The 21,860-nt window shown below is 53.9% G+C and overlaps 1 protein-coding gene across 2 annotated transcripts; it reads right to left on the reverse strand.

The window, feature by feature from the left end:
- Positions 1-6,504: 6,504 nt before the first annotated feature.
- On the reverse strand, positions 6,505-15,545 carry FGF8 (fibroblast growth factor 8). Of its 2 annotated transcripts, none has more exons than XM_054163933.1 (5): positions 14,818-15,545; positions 14,691-14,727; positions 12,320-12,467; positions 7,950-8,056; positions 6,505-6,879 (listed from the first exon to the last, which is right to left on the reverse strand). In XM_054163933.1, exons 1-5 carry the CDS (start codon positions 14,847-14,849, stop codon positions 6,592-6,594), a joined length of 612 nt encoding a protein of 203 aa, XP_054019908.1. In that variant the 5' UTR covers positions 14,850-15,545; the 3' UTR covers positions 6,505-6,591. The 2 variants fall into 2 exon arrangements, with proteins under 2 accessions (XP_054019908.1, XP_009906419.1); XM_009908117.2 differs by having other exon boundaries at positions 12,320-12,500.
- Positions 15,546-21,860: the final 6,315 nt, after the last annotated feature.

Consider the following 21,860-nt stretch of genomic DNA (forward strand, 5'->3'; position numbering starts at 1 on the left):
TTTGGGGGATTTCCCCATTTCTGGGGGAGAGCAGTTACTGCTGTAGGAGTGTGTGGAGAGGGGACAGAGATGCTGCAAATGGGAAGCAGGGTGGAAATGAGGAGCAGATGTGTAGATGCTTAGAGCATCCCAGGTGCTACAGAAGTGCTAAATGTTATTATCATGGCCAGGAAACGTGCTGTGAAAACCCACCAAACTCCACATCCTTTTGCTCTGCACCTTCTCCAGGATCTGGAGCTGACTCTCCCCATCAGCCCCAGGAAAACAGGAGCCATCCCAGAGGTGCCTTTGGCTGCAGGCATGCTGGGGATGCTGTGGTCAGAAAGGCTATGTGGAAAGGAGCACACAAAGACCAAGGCTCAACAGGAGAGTGGGGTCTGGTCCACATATGGCCCAGAAAACTTTATGCTCTGTCACAGCATGGCACAGTCCCCCAACACATGCAACTCAGTAGCAGCATGGAAAGATTTTTCCCTATGTACAACTCATTTTGTGGTCATCTTGCCCAAAGTTACCCATCTCATGAGCTCCTGGCCCTGAAGAGGTGTTCCACTGGGAGAGTACTGAGCTCACTCTTCTGCTCCATCCTGTGCCTCCCTCCAGGATGCTCCTGAAGTGCTTGGGTCCATAGATGGGTCTTGCTGGCACTGAGCAGGGTGTGGGGCAGTGCTGGGACCTCTCCACTGGCAGGATGCAGCCTGCCAACAAGCCAGTTTGATTTGGAGTGGCTGTGTGAAAGCAGAAATATGAGATCCCCCACTGAGCCCCAGAGCATTCCCGTTTCTGGCTATAAACCCTCTGCCAAGGAAGGGTCTTTAGTGAGCAGCGCTGAGATGATCCACAAGCCGCAGCCACTCCCCACCCCCTCCCCGAGAAGAATTGCTCTCACACAAATGAAATGTGTGTAATTAATGGGCAGGGGGCTGGACAGGTCCGAGATGAAAGCGTTTCCTGGACTTGTCCTTCATTTGCATGGTATCAGAAGCTGTTCAGAAGGTGTGACTTTTCCCACAGGGAGCCCTCAGCTCGGTGGCACAATAAAGCCAGGACTTCTTACCCAGAATTAATTAAAGGAGGGGGAGGGGGATGGCAGGGAGATGTTTGAAAGCCGAGCCTGATGCAATAAACAAACACCCCAGCCCTCCTTCCCAAGCTAGGGCATTCCCAAGGGGACCTGGGTGAGCTCCAACCCTGCCACAGCATTGTGCAGCCCACCCTGCTCAGTGGGCACCCTTCCTAGAGCAGACATGGCAGAACAGCCGTCACGGGTTGGCCCTGCAATGAAGACCAGCAGCGTTTGGACAGCAAGAGAGGATGGAAGTGGAGACAGCACGTGCCAAAAGGTTTGGGGTTTGGTGGATTAAGCCCTAATGCAGCTCACGCTCAGACAGCACAGATCTCTTCTCTTGCCACTTGGATTTACTCCTGGCTGACTGCTGTGTCTCTGCTGTAGGCACATTTAACCAAAACCCAGCTCTTCTCTCTGCCTGCTGTTGTCCTGGTGTGTTCCCCTCACATTTCCTTCTTACACACATTGGCTGGACCAGGCAGGCTTCCCAGCCTTATCCCACGAGGCAGGATCTCCCAAATGCTGCTCAGCTCCAGCCTTGTCACCATGTTCAGATGTCACTGTGCAGCAAAGTCCTGTGAGGGCAGGGACATGCACACATCACAGCCTGGAGCTCAGGACTGGCAGCCAAGAGTCAGGGTAGCGCAGCTCCTCTCCTGCTTCAAATGCCACCTCCCTTCAGCCAGCAGCAGTAAGAGGACCACAGCATGGCACTGGGCACGGTGGTGCTAGGGACAGGTTATGTTCCCATCATAAGGGCTTTGCTAGTCCATAGCAGGGGTTTCTGCCCAAAACACCCATCCTAACAAACTGAGTTGATGGAAGCAGGTATCAACCTCCACAACTTCCTGTCCCCAGCGCAATGTCCTGCAGTCCTAAGGGCCTTTGAGTTGCTGCAACCCTCAAGCTTGGTCCACACACATCTGCTGCTGCTGTTGAAGGAGGGAAAAGTTCCAGATTCCTGAGCTGATGATTGACCCTGAGTGTTCAACCAGCACCCAGGGTTTCTGCACCCCTGGAAGAACAACAAGAAACAACAGGGACTGTGTCCATCTCCCTGCATGGGTGGTAGGAGCAACCAGCCCTGGAGGACCACATGTTCAGGATCCAGCAGGGTCCAGGTCACCAGGAGAAGCATAAACTGCTCCAGTCATGCCAGGAACTAAGTAGTATCATGGCAGAGACAGGGTATGAGGAACCATTAATTAATTCACTTACTCATTAACTAACTTGTAGTGGGCTCCTTAATCTTCCAAGTAAAGGCAAAACAACATTTGCTGGCTGCAAGCTGAGGCTGTACAAACTCAAGGAATAAACAAAGCCCCAAGCTGTAGTGCTTCTAGGCAGCACAGTCACCCAAAAGGCCTTTAATGAAAAGAGGCTAATTAACCACAGTCCAAGTGAGCTGCAAAAGCAGGGGTCCCTTCCCAAGAGTCAGGCCTGGGTGCCTTTTGCAAAGGCAGGCTGCCTCTAAGGAGCTGCCTGCTGATATGCATGGAACCAGTCCTGCCCCTCTGCTACCCTTACCTGGAGCAGCAACCCAGCACAATTTCACCCAAGTTCACAAATTCATTAGGAAAAGCAATTAGACAAATTAATGGAGGAAAAGGACCCATTAAGGTCTATCAAACACCATCTCTGCCTGAGGAAAGGCCAGGAGCCAGTCACTTTTAGCTCCTGTAATCTGGAAACCACCAAATATGTTTCTTCCCAGGACAGTTTGCTCCAGGCTTCTGCAATCCTTGCAACCCTTCTGGGACAGACCAACAGATGCCATCTGTGCTGTCCTGCACCCCAGGCACCATCCAAGACCTCCATGATGCAGCAGTGATGCTCAGGCATAGAATGTGACTGAGTGCTCAGCTCCTGGGTGTCCCTCCTTGAAATATCTCAAACCTTTGTAAAAGCTCTTGTGAGCAAGAGGTAGCAGGGCTGAGTACCCATCAAAGGGGGAAGCTCAACAGCTCATTTTGCACAGGCACCAAGCTCATCCAGACCAGAGAGAAGCACCTTCTGTCACTTCCTCTCTTGGAAAGCCTCATCTCGTGCTTAAAAATGGTGGTTAAGTCTCTACCGCACCATGTCCTCGCCCAGCCTGCCATGGGCCCTGTCCCTGCAAGGCAAGGACGTGGCATCTGCCAATTCATAGCCTCATAACAGTTAGAAAACAGCTCTGAGATCATCAGGTTCACCCTTCAACCCAACACCACCAGGGTCATCATACTATGTCCCAAAGTACCATGTCTACATGTGTCAGGAATGGTGACTCCACTGCCTCCTTGGGCAGCCTCTTCCAATGCCTGACCATGCTTCCAGGAAAGATTTTTTTCCCCCTAATATCCAATCTAAACCTCCTCTGGCACAATCTGAGGCCATTTCTTTTTGTCCTATCGCTTGTTACTTGGGAGAAGAGACCAACACCAGCCTCACTACAACCTCCTTTCAGGCTGCTGTAGAGAGCAAGGCGGTCTCCATTGAAACTAGAACTTGCTGCAAGGAAAATCATGATTTCCAAAAGGGCCAAAGATCTCAGGGCATCCTCCCACTTCCCACATCTGAGTAGAATAGAATAAACCAGGTTGGAAGAGAACTTTGAGATCATCATGTCCAACCTATCATCCAACACCACCTAATCAACTAAACCATGCAACCAAGCACCCCAGTCTCCTCCTAAACACCTCCAGTGACGGTGACTCCACCACCTCCCCAGGCAGCACATTCCAATGGGCAATCACTCTCTCTCTGTAGAATTTCTTCCTAACATCCAGCCTAAACTTCCCCTGGTGCAGCTTGAGACTGTGTCCTCTTGTTCTGGTGCTGGTTGCCTGGGAGAAGAGACCAACCCCCACCTGGCTACAACCTCCCTTCAGGTAGTTGTAGACAGCAATAAGGTCTCCTCTGAGCCTTCTCTTCTGCAGGCTAAGCAACCCCAGCTCCCTCAGCCTCTCCTCATAGGGCTTGTGCTCCAAACCCCTCCCCAGCTTTGTTGCCCTTCTCTAGACACGTTTCAGCAAGTCAACATCTTTCCTAAACTAAGGGGCCCAGAACTGGACACAGGACTCAAGGTGTGGCCTAACCAGTGCTGAGTCCAGGAGCAGAATGAGTTCCCTGCTCCTTCTGGCCACACTGTTCCTGATGCAGGCCAGGATGCCATAGGCCCCCTTGGCCACCTGGGCACAGTGCTGGCTCATGTTCAGCCTACCATCGACCAGTACCCCCAGGTCCCTCTCTGCCTGGCTGCTCTCCAGCCACTCTGACCCCAGCCTGTAGCTCTGCATGGGGTTGCTGTGGCCAATGTGCAGAACCCGGCACTTGGATGTGTTCAATCTCCTGCCGTTGGACTCTGCCCATCTGCCCAGCCTGTCGAGGTCCCTCTGCAGAGCCTCTCTACCCTCCAGCAGATCAACTCCTGCCCCCAGCTTGGTGTCATCTGCAAATTTACTGATGATGGACTCAATCCCCTCATCCAGATCATCAATAAAGAATTAAAGAGCATGGGGCCCAGCACTGATCCTTGGGGCACACCACTAGTGCCTGGCTGCCAGCTGGATGTGGCACCATTCACCACCACTCTCTGGGCTTGGCCCTCCAGCCAGTTCCTAACCCAACACAGAGAGCTCCTGTCCAAGCCATGGGCTGACAGCTTGGCCAGGAGTTTGCTGTGGGGGGACAGTGTCAAAGGCCTTGCTGAAGTCCATCTGGGGAAGGAACTCCGCTGAAGCAGCAGCTTCAGCCCCATCCTGCACCCCACTGTCCTCTGCCCCTTTCCAAGCTGCATCCCCAGCCCCAGCCCCTACCTGGAAAGCATCAGGCTCAGTTAGACTAATACAAATTTTTAATGCACATATTAAATAAATATTTCAATCATTTAATATTCAGTTTGTACACAACCAAAACAAAACAGAAATCCTCAAGGAAACAAAAAAAAAAAAGAAAAACAAAACAAACAAACAAACAAACCAATGATTGGATGAAAAGTCACCCCTGGTTCTGACTCCTATCCAGTGTCTTTGTCTGCCCTCCCCCTGAAGAATAATTGCTTTAACCCCTTGGAGAGGGTCGCAGTCCCAGGGCAGCATGTGCAGAGCTGGGCTGGCTGGGGAATGCTTTCTTTAGTTTTGGGGTTGGTTTTTGGGTTTTCCAAATAGAAGATTTTGGCTTCTGTCAACACAAAAAAAAAAAACCTGGAAAGAAACCTCTCCTTTCCTAGGAGGACAAGGACAGTGCCAATGCTCGGAGAGCAAACCTGAAAGAGATGGTTGACAACGCCGGTGCCGACCGCAACCTGAGTGTTACGACGAAGCCAGCCCCCTCCCAAAAATGGCTCCACAATAATTTACCAACTTTAATTTGAGGGAGGAAAACTTCCATTTATGTTTAAAAAAAAAAAAAATAATAAACAGGGGGGAAAGTATCACTTTTTGGTGAGAATTTCACATTTTCCACATTGAAAAGACCCCAAACCAGTTACCAGCCTGCTCCACAGCAGCCGTCAGCCGCTGCCTCACCTTAGTAGTTTAAAAATAAAGCAAATGCCAAAGATGCTCTCATAGGTAAGAGGTACTGAGTCGGTTCAGGACTTTCTCTGAGGTGTCCATTTACCCCTGTCCCCTCCTGAGAAAAAAAAAAAAAAGAAATAACAAGTTGGGAGCTGGAAGGCCAGCAGCGTTTTCAGAAGGATGCAAGCAGCTTCCAGCAAACCACCCGGTCAGCTGAAGAAGTTAGGTGCACCCGAGGAAAGGAAAGCATCCAGCAGTCCTCCCCCGCTGGACGTCTCAGTCAGCCCCTACACCTCACCCAGGCTGCAAAAAAACAAACCCCACCTGGGAGGCCTCCAGCCACCTCTGAAATAAAACCCCTTTTCCTTTCCTGACCTCTCCATCTTCTCCAGTAAGCGTCGATCCAGTTCATTTGAAGCAACACATCACTCCCCCGATTTGGGTTTCCCTTCTTTGTTGCTGTTGTTGGGTTTTTTTTTGCTTGTTTTAAATGAATTTATTTTTTTATCCTTTCACCCTAGAGCTACCAAAAAAAAAAAAAAAAAAAGGACCAAAAAAAAAAAAACCAACCAAACAACCAAACCCCAAAAAGGCAAACAACCCACAAAATATAGCACGACCCCAAACAGACTAGAACGTTTCCTAAGTGAAGGACTTTTTTCCCCCCCTTCACCACTCTCTGAACATTTCATTTCTTTTTAAAGTTGGAGTACAAAAATAGAGCCTCTCTCTTCTTTTTTTTTTCTCTTTGTTTTTGTTCTTTTTTTATGTAAAAAGCAAACCAACCCCCACAAAATTATCAACAACTAGAGTAGGTAATATTTTTTTTCCCCCCCTTGTTTTTGTTGTTGGGGTTTTGTGTTTTTTTGTTTTTTTTTTAATATCATTCTCCCCCCCTCCTCCCTCCCTCCCTCCCTTTTTTGTTTAATACCCATACGGGAAAGTCTCTACAGATAGTCGACCAACTCAGAGGAGAGGCCTCCAGGAGGGGTGTAGGCGGCAGGGTGGGCGCAGGCAGGCACGTCAAGGACCCGCCCTGGAGCTAGAGTTTCTAGTCCTTTTACTTCTCCGGTTGAAGGGGTAGTTGAGGAACTCAAAGCGTCTGTGGGGCTCGGTGGTCTGGTGTCCCTTGGGAAGCCTCTTCATGAAGTGCACCTCCCGCTGGTGCTGCCGGGTCTTGGAGCCCTTGCGCGGGCGACCCTTGCGGGTGAAGGCCATGTACCAGCCCTCGTACTTGGCGTTCTGCAGTGCTGTGTAGTTGTTCTCCAGGACGATCTCCGTGAAGACACAGTCCTTGCCTTTGCCGTTGCTCTGAGAAGGGAACAGAGGAGGACGTGTAAGCAACGGGCGCTCGGGCAGAGGCTTCTTCCTCACTACTCCACCCTGCAGCAGGGTTGCGATGCTTGAGGGCAGCCAAGGGCTCAATTTTCCCCACTGTTTTCTCCTACAGGTCAGAATTGCCCAATATCTGCTTTTCATTAGAAAAGCTGTGGGGAGTAGGTATTGTAGCATGGCCAGATGCTACTCATTGCAGCTCACATCTCCAGAGTGATGCCAGCACTGAATTGCAAGTCCCAGCTTGGCTTGTCCCAGCCTTCACTTCCACTGCACCCACATGAAGACTTTTACCCACTCCCATCCTGCTCCCATTCATGCCAAAGCTGAATTCCACCATTAGCACCAGAAGCAAGACCATCTTAGTGGCAATACACCCACTTACCCTATTCCCCTGTGGGTGTTTAGCATGGGAGGGCCCTCAAGGGACCAAATAGGTGACTTGAGAATGGTGCCCACAGAAGGTAGGAGCATGGGGGAAGCTGGGGTGCAAGTTCTCCATTATGAGCAGCAGCAGGGCCAGGGAGGGGACCCGCACTGGCCAGCCCCAGGGAAAGAGCCACCATAGAAAAACCTCTCAGACAATTGTCCCAGCAGGATCTTGCACATCCAGCCCCCTCTGGCCCTGGGGAGGGAGCTTCGAGGCTCAGAGGGAGCGTGACTAACTGAAGCACACGGCAGGCCTGGCCTTGGGGCCAGCCTCACAGAGCATCTTAACATTCCTGGCACTTGTACCATGTAATCGGGGAGAATAGCCCAGCAATCCGCCTATTTGTTCGGGGAGAAGCAAGGAATGCTCCTCACACGGCACCCGCCTGCCTCCCTTGCTCTCCTCCTCCTCCTCTCCTGTGGCCTGAGCTGCAGGACAGTTCATCCCCTTGCCCTCCAAAGGGTTGCGCTGGCTGAGCCCTTGGGATTCCCATCTCATCTGCCCATCCCTACCAATGGGCTCCATATTGGACAGGAGCACCTCTGACCCAGGCTGCCCTGCTCAGCACCCGCAGGGCATCCCTCGCTCTCCCATGCCCTTAAGCCCAGCACTCTACCTTGCCGATCAGCTTCCCCTTCTTGTTCATGCAGATGTAGAAACCTGTGGCTGCCCCCTTGATGCGCACACGGCTCCCAAAGGTGTCAGTCTCCACAATGAGCTTGGCTGAGGAGAGCAGCAAGAGGAAAGAGAGAGGTCAGAGGGTCTCTGGGCTGGAGCAGGCACAGGAAGAGAGAGCCCAGCAATGCCTGATGCTTGGCACAGTGAGCACACGTTGGGCAGGGAGACAGCTGGACCAGAAAGTGCACCAAAGTCAAGGCATGAGGTTAAGAGCCAGCCTTAACCCCTCTACTCTGCCACTGTGTCTGTGCATGACTTCAACCATGGAGGGTACTTCAGCCTTTCCTACTCCATAGTGTTCAATAGTTTGGGTGCCACAGAGGTGTCCCAGAAGGCAGACAGGGCAATGAGCAGGGCACACACACGCCAACAGAGAACAAGCCAGCTGTGCTGCCAACCAAGGCAGGTGTAGGTGAGCCTGCAGGCAGAAAACAGGCAGGCACCCTCTGAAAGAGCACTGCATGCTGCCAGCTGTCCCCAGCCCAGGGGACACTGCTCCACGCCCCTCTGCTGCACCGGGGCTGCAGGAGAAACAGTGACTTTGCAGCTGGCAGGGGAGGCGTGAAGGGTACGACCATCCTTTTAATGCCTTTCACCTTTGCACGAGTTGAGAGGGCGTATTGATTTGGTCTCAGTTTTTTAATGGAGGCATCGATCGACTTCCGAAGGAGCTATGCAAATCGCCGGGTCGATGGGCCGCCTATAAATAGACCTGTCACCTTCCCTCCCTGCCTCCGCCCTGGGAACCTGAGCCCCGAAGCCCATCCATCCCCAGGGAAGGAGGAGGATGGGGACAGGGCATCCTTCTCCCCGGCCCTGCAGCTGCCATCCCCAGAGCCAGCTCCTTTCCCAGGGGTAAATTCCAACAAGGATGCTGGCTACCTGTTTGCACCTCAAAAAGGCTATGCTGTGCCCAGCACCAAAGATTTCCCCGTGGCACTGAAAAGCCAGCTGAGACTGTTCCATCTAACCCAAATCACCTCTTGCACAGCATCAGCCCCTAGGATGTAAGCACAATTTGGCAAGGTAACTAGAGCACAACCCACAAAGCTTCCAAGTCTGTAGCCTTGCTATGGGAAAAAGTCCACTGCTGCTTTATTTCTCCTCTCCCATCTCTGCACAAAGGCTGTTTGGTCTGCTCGGGACTGTGGTCCATCTCAGCTTGTACAGATCTACCCCAGGATGCTCAGCCATCAGCAAGCCCCAGCTAGGGCAGTGATGTGGCTCTGGAGCTGGCGGGTGTTGCAGGTTGCTTTGAATGGCAGAAGGTAGCTCTGGACACACATACATGCTAATGTCAGCCTAAATCACACTCTGGGCTAGGAGCAAACTGCTGCTTTCTGCATCTGAAATACCCTGATCCTGCACCACTCACATTGCAGGCACTTGCAGAGGTTAAGTGGCACCAAGGGTGGGGACAGTAAACAGGTATTGCTGGCTGCAGCCAAGCTGAGCAACAGAAAGGACATCCCAACATTTGCTGGGGCCAGCTAATGTGGTGCTGCCATGCAAACAAGGCTCAGTATACATGCAAGCACCTCTTCCCTCCACTTCCTCCTGCCAACATCACCCTGCAGCAGCTTTCACCCCCAAACTGCACTGCACCAACAGCCCCCTATTCCTAGCAGGGCACACTCTGGACTTAGTGCTGAGAAATTTAGGAAGAGCCAATGCCAGGCTGTGCCACCCCAGCACCAACGCCTGACACACACTGAGCATCCCAAAACCCAGGCATGACACTGCAAATGAACATCTGAGATGGTGACCCCCTATTTATCTGTATTGGGGAAAGGGAGGGGAATTGATCTCAGAGGCAGTAAAAGGTTTGAGAAGAATTGATTTTTCTCTCCAAGAGATAGAAAGAGCAGGGAGGGAGGGAACAGGGAGGCCTCAGCCCCAGCGAGCACAAAACCCCACTTTAAAGATGCACATCGCTTCCCTTTTGGCCTTTTTTGGCCCCATGATTTACAGCCACTAGCTGGGTTTGCCACCCCACACTAGCCCAGCCAGCACACAGCTCTGGCCCCACCAGTCAAGGATGAGGACAACCTGTCCCCGGGGACCTGCACCCCCAGACCCCTGCAAGTGACCCATGAACCACACAAACCCCAGCCTCAACCATCAGAAAACCCTGGGCACAGACAAAAAGCGGCAAGCTGGCAGGGAGCCGCGCTGGCACCCCTGGCCACTCACAGGCTTTAGCTCCAGACTGCAGCCAGTGGCGGTTTGTTTGATGGCCAGGAGGGATGAGCTGAGCTGCACCAGCCACCCACATTCCCTTAGAATTAAAAGAAAAAAAAAAAAAATCCAATCAAATATTGACAACCGAGACAGATAACCGAAAACGCCGGACTCGATGTCAAGCCGGCCGTAAAAACGTCAGCGTGGGGAAAGGGGTCATCTGCGAGAATAAATCAACCTCTTTCACACACCCACCCCCAAAAATGAGATTGCAAAAGGAAGGCACAAGGCACAAGCTCAGAAAGGAGAGCTCCTCTTTAAAAGTGAATTTCTAAAGAACATTTTGGGGGAGTCCTTCCCTTCCTTCCCCCACCCCCCCCACCCCCCTTTTCTTTTTTGAAGGGGGGGGTGGAGCTTAACATTTTCAACTCTATTCTTTCACTTAAGTGACAGATTTATCCCAGTAAAATTATGTCCAATGCACAGACTTTGAAGGGAAAGTGGCTACGTAAACGCTGAAAAAATGCAGCGAGACACACTTGATCCCCCAACTGGACTGCGAAGAGGAGAAAGTATTCAGGAAACGTTAAAAAAGGTGAAAGTAAGAAGCGTTTTAATAGTTCTTCCAGACATGGGGGCCTCCCTGGAGATTCATATAGAACAATCCTGAACCTCTATTTTAACATTTACAGACTTGCAACTCTTCAAAAAAAAAAAAAAAGAGAAACACTTTACATCTGAAAAACTGCTTGCTCTCTTTCTGGTTTAGATCAGTCTTCGTTCGCCTCCTCAGCTCTTCAAATGCTTAACCTTTTTTATTACGTTTTAATGGAGTTTTTCGAGCCACCACCAGTCCCCTCCTCCTGGCCTTATTTAAACCTGGTCGTTGCTTAAACGTGCGCTACGCTGCCTTTTCAATCTGAGAATTACAGGTCTAAAACAGGACAGGATATTTTGCCTGGGAAAATTAGCTAATGCCCTTTCAAGGCAGGGCTGCTCTAGGATGGGAATAGCTCATTTGGAAGATTAATGCTGGATGGAGGGAGGGATGGAATACCGTGTAGATGGCATTTCTGTGCTTCGCTTGAACTGCTGAAGACCAGCAGGAAATTTTCAGCCAAAGCATAAGGAAGGAAAAGAAAAAAAAAACAACAAACCAACAGAAGGGGAAGGAAGAAAAGCATTTTGACTAATCTCCCCAAGCAAGAAAGGGAAATTGCAGCTAATGCCAAAGAGAAAGAGTTGCGATTCCTACACACGACACAGGCGAAGGCAGGCGCCACCCCGATCCAGATGCAGGATCAGGCCTGGTGGTGCTGGGAGTCGCTGGCCCCACTGACCCCTGTGCAGCGTTTGACCATCCCAATGTGTCATCAGTGCACACCATCAAATTGTTTGGGCTTCCAGCATCCCCAGAGGAGGGATGGGTCCTCTTGCCCCGGTGTGGTGGGAGGTTTGGAGAAGGGTTGCCAGGGCCAGGATGATGGCAAAGGGGCCACAGTGTAGCACCGGCTCTCATGCTCAGTAGCGTTTCCCCTTCTCCCCCCTTTTCTTGTCTCTGGAGATGCTGCAGCATCTCCACCCACAGCCAACTGCCTCCCTAACCCCTCAGCTCAGGATTTGTTTTGGGGAGGGATGAGGAGCTACATCAGGAAAACGCTGCCTCAGAGAGTTTTACTTGAGAGAAGGCTTCCAAAGCATCCATTCACACACACACACACGCAGACCCTCCTTCTTTTCCAACTTTCCTTTCCATCTCTTTTCCAAAAGCAAGCTTCCAAGACACCCAGCCCTGCAAAGATGTGCACTGCAATGGCTGGTGCCGCTCAGCAGACCACAGCCCCCAAGCCCTCATGAGTCAGGTGCAAACCCAGAATGAAAGAAAAGAGCGGAGCCCATCCTGCCAGCGCTGGTCCCTTCCCTCAGCACGGGGAAACCTGCCCTCACCTTGAATCACGCAGCCACTGATCACTGACCCCTATGTTCTCCCTTTACAAGCCACCGAGAGCCGAATGATTTTAATGATTTCTGGCTAACAAACAAGACGGAAACCATCAATCGCAGCGCCGGGTCGCAAACACCTCCCCAGCTTCCCCAGCGCCGCCCGCCCCCACGGCGCGTCCTTACCGTGCACGTCCCCATCCTCTGCCATCGCATTGATTTTCTTGTTGTCCAAGATCTGCACATGTTTCCCACTGGTCCGACTGTACAGCTGGTAGGTACGGACGAGCCGCCGGCTGAGCTGATCCGTCACCAGGCTCTGCTCCCTCACATGCTGTGTAAAATTAGGTGGGGACTGAACAGTTACCTTTAGGAAATTAAAAAATATACGACACCATTATAATCTCTACTCCTCAGAGGGGTGAATGGGCTCGAGCCGAGATCGCTGGCCTCCAGCCGGGCTTTACAGGGAGGCGCAGAGCCGGGACCACGGTGGTAGCTTCTGTATCAGCAAAGCTCCCGCAGGAGAAGGGGAATTAAGCTCTGGGGTGCAGCGGCCAGAGCCCTTTACAGAGCTGTGCCTGCTCCAGATGTGCCCAAAGCAGAGAGGTGCAGGTGAGTCGGTAGCACAACAGGGCTCGGTGACCTCAGAGGCCTCCCCAGGACTTGGTGGGATACTAGAGATCAGCATCAAGACTGGGAGCTGAAGGGGGTCCAGGGTAGGGGGGATATGCAGTATGCCACTGAGTTGCCCCCCACACCCCTAAGGGGTCGACACATTTGTCTCACATCCCCCTCACCCCTGCAGGAACATACTACTGCTCCAGTTACCCCAGACACGTACCCCAACTGCTGCCCCATCGGTCTCACCAGCTGCCTTTCCTCTGGGTCCCAGGCTTTTTAGGTGCTCCCAGAAACCCCACTTCAAATACATACACTTCAAATTCCCCAGAGAAGGCAGAGCTATCAGGTTCAAGAATCATAATAAAACCATGCCCCAGCCCGAGGTGTTCTGTGGCAGAATAATCCAAGGACATCAACGCGCTACCCACGCAGACGTGTCCCTCCTCGGCAGCCAGCTGTTTGATGCCAGCAGCAGGGCTGTCCCCAGCCCCACAGGACACACCAAACCCGTTAGCCCCAGAGCGGCAGCTGAGCCCGTGCCCTCCAGACCAGCGTGGATGCTCCCGAGCTTTAAATGATTTTCCCGAGTGGCCAAACCTGCTCCCCCCCTTCAGTCTCGGCTCGCAAGCTTGCACACAAGTCTTTTTTCCCCCCTCGTCTCAAATCCCTCTTTTAAGTCTGGAAACTTTCGCTGCTCCCTGACATTTATAAAGATGTATTCTGAGCAAATGTTAGGAGATAGCTCCTTTCAACATCAGAAGGCTGGGACTACCCCCCACCCCCCACCCCCACGTCAAATGGGAAGATTTCCTCCCATCTTAAACAACAACAAGAAGGGGGGGTTGGGGGGGGGGGGGGAAATAAAAAAATAAAAGCAAAAGTGGCTGCCCTCCCAAAGCTGGCTTTATAGAGACATCCTCCCCTTGTCAATGTCATCTCTCTCCCTCCACTTCTGCCTGTGCCTGTGTGTTTCCTATAGACGGGTTTTGGATAAGGCAGCAGGATTCTCTCCCCGGCTCTGATGAGGGTACCATGTGGAGGAGAGGTCATTAGCCATGCTGCTGTTTGGTCTCCATCTCTCCATACTCCAAAAATATTACAGCTATGTTTTTACACAACTGCACATTCCCAGCACTTTGTTCCCTTCGCTTTTCAGCTGGAAACTTGATTTCTTTTTAAAAAGAAAAAAAAAAAAAAAATTGCTACCTTTTTTTTTTCCTTGCCCCAAGCTTCCAGGAAAATTTTAAAGGAGAGGGAAAAAAAATAAGTTTAAAAAAAAAAAAGAAAGAAAAAGAAGCTTAGAGGGCATTTTAAACAAAGCTTCTGCACCTGTGAGCTCGGGGGAGGGGGGGCTTAGGGGGGTTTTTGCCCCGGTTTGGAGGTGCTGCACTCGCAGCGAGGAGTGCCTGCTGGTATGCGGGTACTGCACAGCCTCTGCCCGGGCTGTTTAATCTAGTCATGACACTTTCTGTCTCCAGCGATACCAAAGCAGCGGTGCTGAAAGCCTGGCGGTTTTAAGCTCGATCAAAACCCGCGATTTTCACTAAGGTTGTAGAGGGGGTGAGATACTTCCCCCTTCTTAATTCCTCTTTACTTTTAGGATGAAGTGGTATAGGAAAGAAATCCCCAGACAAGAGGAACAGAGGTATCCACAGTGCCATTTAGAGTCGGGGAGGGACGACACCTAATGCTACTTAAAAATAACCCGGCACAACTCCTTGAAAGCGGGGTGCCCTCTGCCCGAGTCTCCTGCACTTCATTTCGCAGCCCAGAGGGGTTCTCCCCTTGGCCTCAGCTTTTTACGACCCGGCCACTGTTTTAAACTGTTCCTCCTCCCTTCTTCCCTCCAGAGCCCGGGCGCTCGGCAGCGCCTGCGGGGCACCCCCTCATCCCCGAGGGGCGAACAAAGCTGGGCGGCCAGGCGGGCACTTACCTGAGCTTGCAGGCAGAGTACCAACAAGTGCATTAACCTGGGAGGGGGGAGAGAGAAAGCAGGAGTGAGGTGTGAACCGGGGGGTCTGCGGGCCCGGGGCGGGAGGGCCGGGGCTGCTGATACTCACACGTAGCTGAAGAGCGAGGAGCAGGGGTCCATCGCGGAGCCGGTGCGAGGCCGGGAGCCCGGGGCCCAGCGGCGGCGGCAGCAGCAGCTCGGGGAAAGAGCCTGGGGGGGCGGCGCGGCGCTGCCTCGGTTCCTCAGCTTCTCTCGACCAGCCGGCACGTCCTCGCCCCGAGGAAAGGAGGGCACAAGAGGCTACAGAGGGGAAAGCGGTTCGTCCACCCGCCCAGCCTCCGGGGCGCACGGCCGGCAGCCCCCAGCCGCGGGGAGCCCCCCGCCCCGTTCCTCGGCCCCGCTGCCGCCCCGGGAGGCGGCCAGGCCGGCCCGCAGCCCCGACGGCGGGGACAGGCGTGGCCGAGGGGCGGCCGCTGCCGCAGAGGGAAGCCCGGCCGGACCGCTGTCCCCGCTCCCGTCCCCAGCCCAGCGGTACCTGCCGAGGCGGGTCAGGTATCACCGAGCCCGGGGACTGGCGCTTAAGGGCTGGGATCCGCAGGCAGCCGCCGACGGGATGCCCTCCTCACCCCCGTGCCTCAGTTCCCCCATGTGTAAAAGGGGGTTTAAGGGCTGCGAAGAAGGGAGGGGGCGTCGGGACCACACTTCCTCGCTGGGGTCGCCCCTCCGCGGGCGTGGTGTGGATTGGGACCCGGCGGGCAAGCCCTCCCGGGACGTGCCAGACATTAAAGGGATTACCGGGGTGGGATGGAGGGAACCTGAGTTTCGAGAGTGAGCGCGGCTCAGTAAATACCGCAGCCGGGGTGAGGAGCGGGCAGCGGGACACCCCCCACCCTCTCGAGCATCCCTGCCCCTGGAGCTTACCTGGTGGGGCGGTCGGGCGCACTCAGGACCGGCCCTGCGGGGCCATAGGACCGGACGGTGGCGGCGGGACGGGGCTCAGCCCCGCAGCCCGGGCAAGGCCGCCGAGGGCTGCATTGTTCCGTCGAGCCCCGGCACTCCCGGCCCCGCCACCTGTTGCGCACCGGGGCGGGGGCTTGCGGTGGGGCGGCTGCGGCAGGCGGCCCCCGGGGCCGGTACCTGGCCGAGGCCGGCGCCGCCTGCTCGGCGCTGAGTGACAGCTGCTAATTTGCCGGCCGTGCCCCGCTGCCGGTCCCCGCGCTCCCCGCGCCCTCCTTTATCTTATCAGAGCCCATAATTACAATTGCTATTTTGTTTCCTCGAATCAGCAATCAGCGCTATCTGCCGCCGCTGGAGAGGCAGCTCCTGTCAGCCGGCCTCTGAGTGACAGAGCGGCGGGGCTGCACCGCCGCACACGCACACACACACACACACACACACACAGCCCTGCACCCACACACACGCAGCCTTGCACTCGCACCCAGCTCTGCACACACACAGCCCCGCACAAGCACATGCACACCCATGCAGACCCTTGCATGTACTCACTGCTTGCATACGCATACAGCCGTGCCCATGCAGCCCCCTCCTTCCTGCTCCCACCCCTCACACACGCAGCCCCCCTACACACACTCTCTGCACCCCACAGCACAGACACACGCACACGCTCCTCTTTGCTCACCCCAGTTCCTGAAGCACAGCCCCAAACCGCCCCCAACCCTGCACACACAGGCACATGCTAGCTGCAGTCACAGGGCATTTCTCCCACATACACACACATGCTGACATCCAGCTCACAGATTTTCCCCCCTTGCTCAAGCACCCAGTGAGCCCAAACGTGCATGTCTCCCTGCCTCTCCTCACTAGGCACTCAGCCTTTTATCCCAAAATGCTGCCTACAGTCACCTCAGGTGATGGCTCTCCCAGGGCTGCCATGGTATCACCTGGTCCTGCCCAGTATCATCACTGCCAAAGGGTGCTGAGGCAGACAGGGGAACATGAGCACTGTCCCCCTGAGCACTGCTGGCTCAAGGAGACACACAGCTCCTGCACCAGTATTGTCAAGACACAGCACATGGTGAGAAACTGCCTTGCTCTGGACAAAATTTCTTGCAAAACCAGCCCCCTGTGCATTTTCCTTCCCTTTTTCTTGGTGCAGAGCACTGGTATGTTTCTGAAGAGTTTTCCTACATATTGAAAGAAATCTTGGGCCAAGCATGTGTTTAGCTGGAAGGCTTCAGGAGCACCACAGGAACGGACAGGATGCGTACTGAAGGTGCTCAGCTGAAGCAGGAATGGGTTACCATGGGCAGTACATGCTTATGCACTCAGCTCATCCACCCAGCTAATGAGCTCAGGAGAGAAACCCTCCACAACGAGCCATGCAAACAGCTGATGTGCCACAGCACAGGTGAGGTGGCTCCTCAAACCCACCTCTTTGGCTTGCCTAAGAAAAACAAGGCAAAGTCAGAGCAGCAGCACTGGATGTTCCCCACGCTCTGAATTCAGACATCACTTTTATATATAGATAAAGCTAAAGGGCTTTAGGCACTGCTTCTTTCCTAGATGCTGCTCTCGCTCACCATCAGCCCCCTCTGCTTCACCTACAGCGGGTGCAGAGGTTGGGCCACACATTCCCCTGCACACCCCACACCACGTCCCACAGCGCCGTGTCCGGAATAGCCCAGGCTGCCTCAAACCAGGAGATTTATGATGTCCTGTGCAGGGTCAGAGGCAGCAGCAGGCTGACAGCCCGCGTGCCCCTTGCCCTCAGCAAACAGGCTCAAGTGCCAGCCATGGCTGTAAAACCAAGCCGGTGCGGGATCACCCAGGCGCAGCCACACTCCCATCTGACAGCAAGTGACAGACGATGCTCCTGCCGGCCACCCTCGGGCTCACAGCCGAAGTCCCTACAGCCCCTGTCCTGTGGGCAGGGGAGTGACATGAGTGGGTTGGTGACGGCAGACAAGGAGAGCATCACGGCTGCCACGCTTGTGCCACCTCTGCTGCTGCCTTGGCTCTTGGCCACGATCTGCTCTTTGAAGGGAAGTTGAGTGGCTGTGCAGAGGCATTTGCCTTCTTCCCTTCGTGCTTCCTAGCCCACCGTAGGGTGAGCCCTGTCTGCACCCAGAATGACACACACACGCACCCCCAACCCCATCCCCCCATTGGCTTTTTAAGTAAAAACCAAAACCTTTCCTGAAAGTATTTGCCCTGTTCAAGGCAGCACAAGGGAAATCAGCCTGCCTATCAGCTCCTTCACAGGCCATCTGAGCTAAGCCCCCCGGTCCACAGGGTGGGGGTCCCTTCCCTCCCCAGGCACTGAGGTTAAGTGGCTTGTCTGGCTCTCCTGTGGAGCAGGGAAACTCCAGACCAGCACTCTCACGACCAGCTGGGCCTCGGGCCAAGCTGCTGCGGAGCTGGCGGAAGAAATTCTCTCCTGACAGAAATACCTGAGGACCTGCTGTGTCCCCAGCACTCCAGGCAGCCATCAGCCTGTGATCCCTGGAGTAAGCTACCAGCGTGGTTCTGTCAGGTCCTGTCTCGGTGACCTGCTGCTCCATTGTCCTAATGTGCAGAACTGGGACCATGTTTAGGCTGAGCAGGCACAGGAGTGTGTTTCCCTCAGAGGACAGCTCATGTATTATGTGTTTTCCAGGGATGCTAAATGCTGCAGATAAAGCATTGAACACTGGCAATATGAACTGCAGCCCTCTCATAGCTTTTCCCATAAAGCTGAGGGTGCCCAGGCACAGCTGCAGGGCTGCAACATCAAGAAGCAGGAGCTGAGAGAGCAAACAGGACATGGAGATGTCTGTTCCAACCTGACTGGAGTACAGTCTTGCTCCCAGACCTTCCCCATTTCTCCTCCTCCTGTGTATCCCACGTAGGCTCCCCTGGCAGCCAGGAACTTTGGAAGTAGCTCCTGGAGCAGCCTAGACTGCATTCTAACAGTAGGCAGACCAGGAGAGGGTTTGAGGTGATGGAGAGGCAGCAGGTGAGGGGCTGTAAAACCCCGGTGAGGGGGCTGCCTGTGCTGCTGTACAGCAGAGACTGAAGAGAGTGCAGTGGGTGCTATGGGGGTCCCTCCCCATTCCCTCTGTGACCCTCAGCACTGTATCCCCCTCACCAGGGTCACCTCAGCAACATCCTTACTATCTCCCAGGATGCTCCTTCACACATCTGCAGGACACAGCTCAGATCCCAGCTCTAGCCCCTAGCCTGTTTCTTGTAGCACATTATTCCTGTCTTGCCTGGCCCAGGTCAGAAGTGGTCCACAGACACCCCTCTGCTTTTGCAGGGTGAGGGACAGCAGAGCAAGCCCCTGCTCCTCACAAGAGGTTAAAGCCATCAAGTTGTAGCTGTTATCAGCTCCTCCCTGAGCATCAGCCTAAAATCTCCCCATGAGTATCACTTATTTCAGAAAGGCAAAGCCAAGAAAAGTGACACCAACCACAGCTTTAGGAGCAACCAGTCCAAACTTGGACAAGTGGAGACAAGGGCTCCTAGCAAACTGGGAGTTCACACCGCAAGAGGAGGCTGGGGGAATTTGGAGTGATGGCTATGCAAAACATCTGCAGGATGTTTGGCTTGAATATCTCTTTACCAAGGGAAACTACAAGGCAGAGGTTGCTATCACTTGCAGAGTGGGGCCAACAAGCACAGTTCCCTGCTTCTGCCAGGCCAGGGACATCGGCAGGACCACAGCACTAGATAGAGGAGAGCAGCACACTGCAACACAGAGCCAGATGGAGGGTGAGGAGACCTTCTCTGCTGGCACAGGGAGCTCCAAGAGTTTGCAGAGCAGTTGCCTTTGAAAGGGAACTGATAGTGTGAGCAGTAGATGGCTGGTGTGTGGCTGAGGGTTAGGCAAAGGCTGGGGCACAGAAAGAGGAGGACACTGGAGCACAGGCAGCACTGCCCTGCACCCAAGCATCTCCTTCCAGCACCACACGACAGAGAGCCAAAACACATGAAAAACAGGATCCTGTACTTCTTGCACAGCTGTACCTAGAGGATGCTTGGTCACAAACCAGCTTTTGCCACCCCAAAATAAACACTTGGGGCTTTCCCAGCAGAGTAAGAGGGATGCTAGCCTCCTCCATCCTCACCTTTCCAGCCCCAGCACCTCCAGCCCTGCCTGCTGATCCTTCACAAAGGGACCACAGCATTAATGGGGCGTTTCGGAGCCAAGGGCAGCTCCTCTATGGCTGAGCAGCATGGAGCAGCCTGAGGCGATCCCACCACTTGCCATTAACCTGCTCCCCCCTCGAAGGGAAGAAACTTGGCCAAACCCCACCAGGATGTGTTACATGGGAATGACCTTGTCTTCGCTACCCACAATACCAAGGTAGCCCTGGGGCAAATGAGGAGTGGGGAGGGAGACACAGCTGCTCACAATTAATTTTCCTCTCTATTCAATTACTAGCAGAAGGGTTGAGATATGTTTCATGGGTGGTGGGAACATCAGGACAGGAGACCACCCCTATATTCTGGTTAGTCCCCTGGAGCTGTGCACAGCCCTGTTCAGGACCAACCTGGATGAGGTGGCCCTGTTAGTTCCCTCATTAGCAATCTGCTCTAACAGCTTCATTTTTGGGAACTGGGTTCCTTCCTCTGCCCTCTGGAGACTATTTCACCATCCCCTGTCCCTCCAGCAGCTTTCTAGAAATGTGGCCTTTGCTTCCATCATTTCAGGTTGTACTCCTGGAATACTGCTGTCAATATTGGCTCCATCATTCTCCAGTGGCCATGTGCTGACTCCCAGGCAGCGATGCAGAGCAGTCAAAACTGGGCTCTTCTTTCCATCTAGGCTGGGTGATTTGGAGGTGAGCTCACCACCCACATCAGTGTGGCAGGGGTAGCTCTGGGTGGCTCAGCATTTGGCAGCCTTGCTCCTGATCCCCAAGCAGGGCAGGAGTTCATCCAGGGCAGTCCATGGAGGGATTTTCCATTGGTGTTAAGCCCATGCCTCACAGCAGCGTTCAACTCTGCCAGCACCAGCACTGCTTTCATCTCTGGCATCGACAACCACTGCACAAGGAGAGCTCAGATGTGGACCAGGCACACAGCTAAAGATCTGTCAGAGCTGAGCAAGGCCAGGAGCCTTATGGAGGACACTGAAGAGGAAGTGTACCCCCAGATCACATCCATCTGCAAGGAGGGATGGCTCTGCAGCCACCTAGCTTGGGGAGGGATCCACAAGGAGTCTGAGAGTTGGGCTCAAGCTAACAAGTCAGAAACAAAGACCAAAGACCAGTGAGGGCAGTTAATGTGGGAGCAGCTTAGGGAGAAGGTGGCATCCCCAGCCTGGAGTGATTCAAACCCAAGGCTTGGGCATTCCTGAATGAAAAAGCAGCCTGACCAGGAATGGCCATGACATATGTGCATGGGGAAGGGGTGACATGCGTGGACATGTGGATGAGTATGTGTGTGATCGTGACATTGAAGCAGCTTTACTTTATTCCTGACCCATTGTGCAGAACAAACAGCATCTCCTGGACTTGGCTGCCCAACTTCCCCAGCATTATAGCCCCAGCCCAAGCAGCAGTACCCTCCTTGAGGGTCTCCAGCCACACACCATCAGGTAGGGCTGGGAAGCAGGGGGGGTGTGTGTGTCAAAGCCAGGCAGGGTGGGATGGGGCTCCACTGGCCACCCAGGAAGATGGGAACTGTCACTCAATGCTGAGGGCCACTGTCTTTTCTGTGAGATGGGTTCAGAGGCACCTTCAGGGCCATGAGTAGCTGAAAGAGAGATGCTAAATACTGGCCCTTTGCTGCCCAGCTTCAGCCTGGGCTCCCAGCCAGCCAGGCGAGGCAATTTGGCTTTGGTTTGGGTCCTCTTAGGAAGAAGACTGCTGCACCCAGCCCACGGGGGGGTTAAGCCTAAAACCAACAGCAGTGGCCAGCGGGGGCTGTCCGTTGGCTGTAACTCTACCTTCATTTGTTTGCTTACAGCATCCACCCAAAATGCCCGTGTGTGTCTCTGGGCCCCTGTGTCAGTGGCAGCTGAACTGCTGACCCCAGGAGTTTGCAAAACACCAGGGTTATGGCCCCTTTGACATCTCAGCCCAGCAAAGCCACAGCTCATCCTGACTCTGGCCCCGGGGAGCCATCCCCCAGGGCACTCCGCACAGCTCTGCAAGAGCTGGGGGCACAGGGGGAGGTGGTGGGCCCAGTGACAGTGAACCCCAA

Source organism: Dryobates pubescens, chromosome 8 (genome assembly GCF_014839835.1).
Source record: "Dryobates pubescens isolate bDryPub1 chromosome 8, bDryPub1.pri, whole genome shotgun sequence".
Taxonomy (NCBI): domain Eukaryota; kingdom Metazoa; phylum Chordata; class Aves; order Piciformes; family Picidae; genus Dryobates; species Dryobates pubescens.

Coding starts and splice junctions, on each gene's coding strand:
- FGF8 (XM_009908117.2), bottom strand. CDS start 14,849: ATGGACCCCTGCTCCTCGCTCTTCAGCTACGT. Junction 14,728..14,817: donor TCCTCGCTCTTCAGCTACGT/GTGAGTATCAGC, acceptor CCCCCCTCCCAG/GTTAATGCACTTGTTGGTAC. Junction 12,501..14,690: donor TACTCTGCCTGCAAGCTCAG/GTAAGTGCCCGC, acceptor AATTTCCTAAAG/GTAACTGTTCAGTCCCCACC.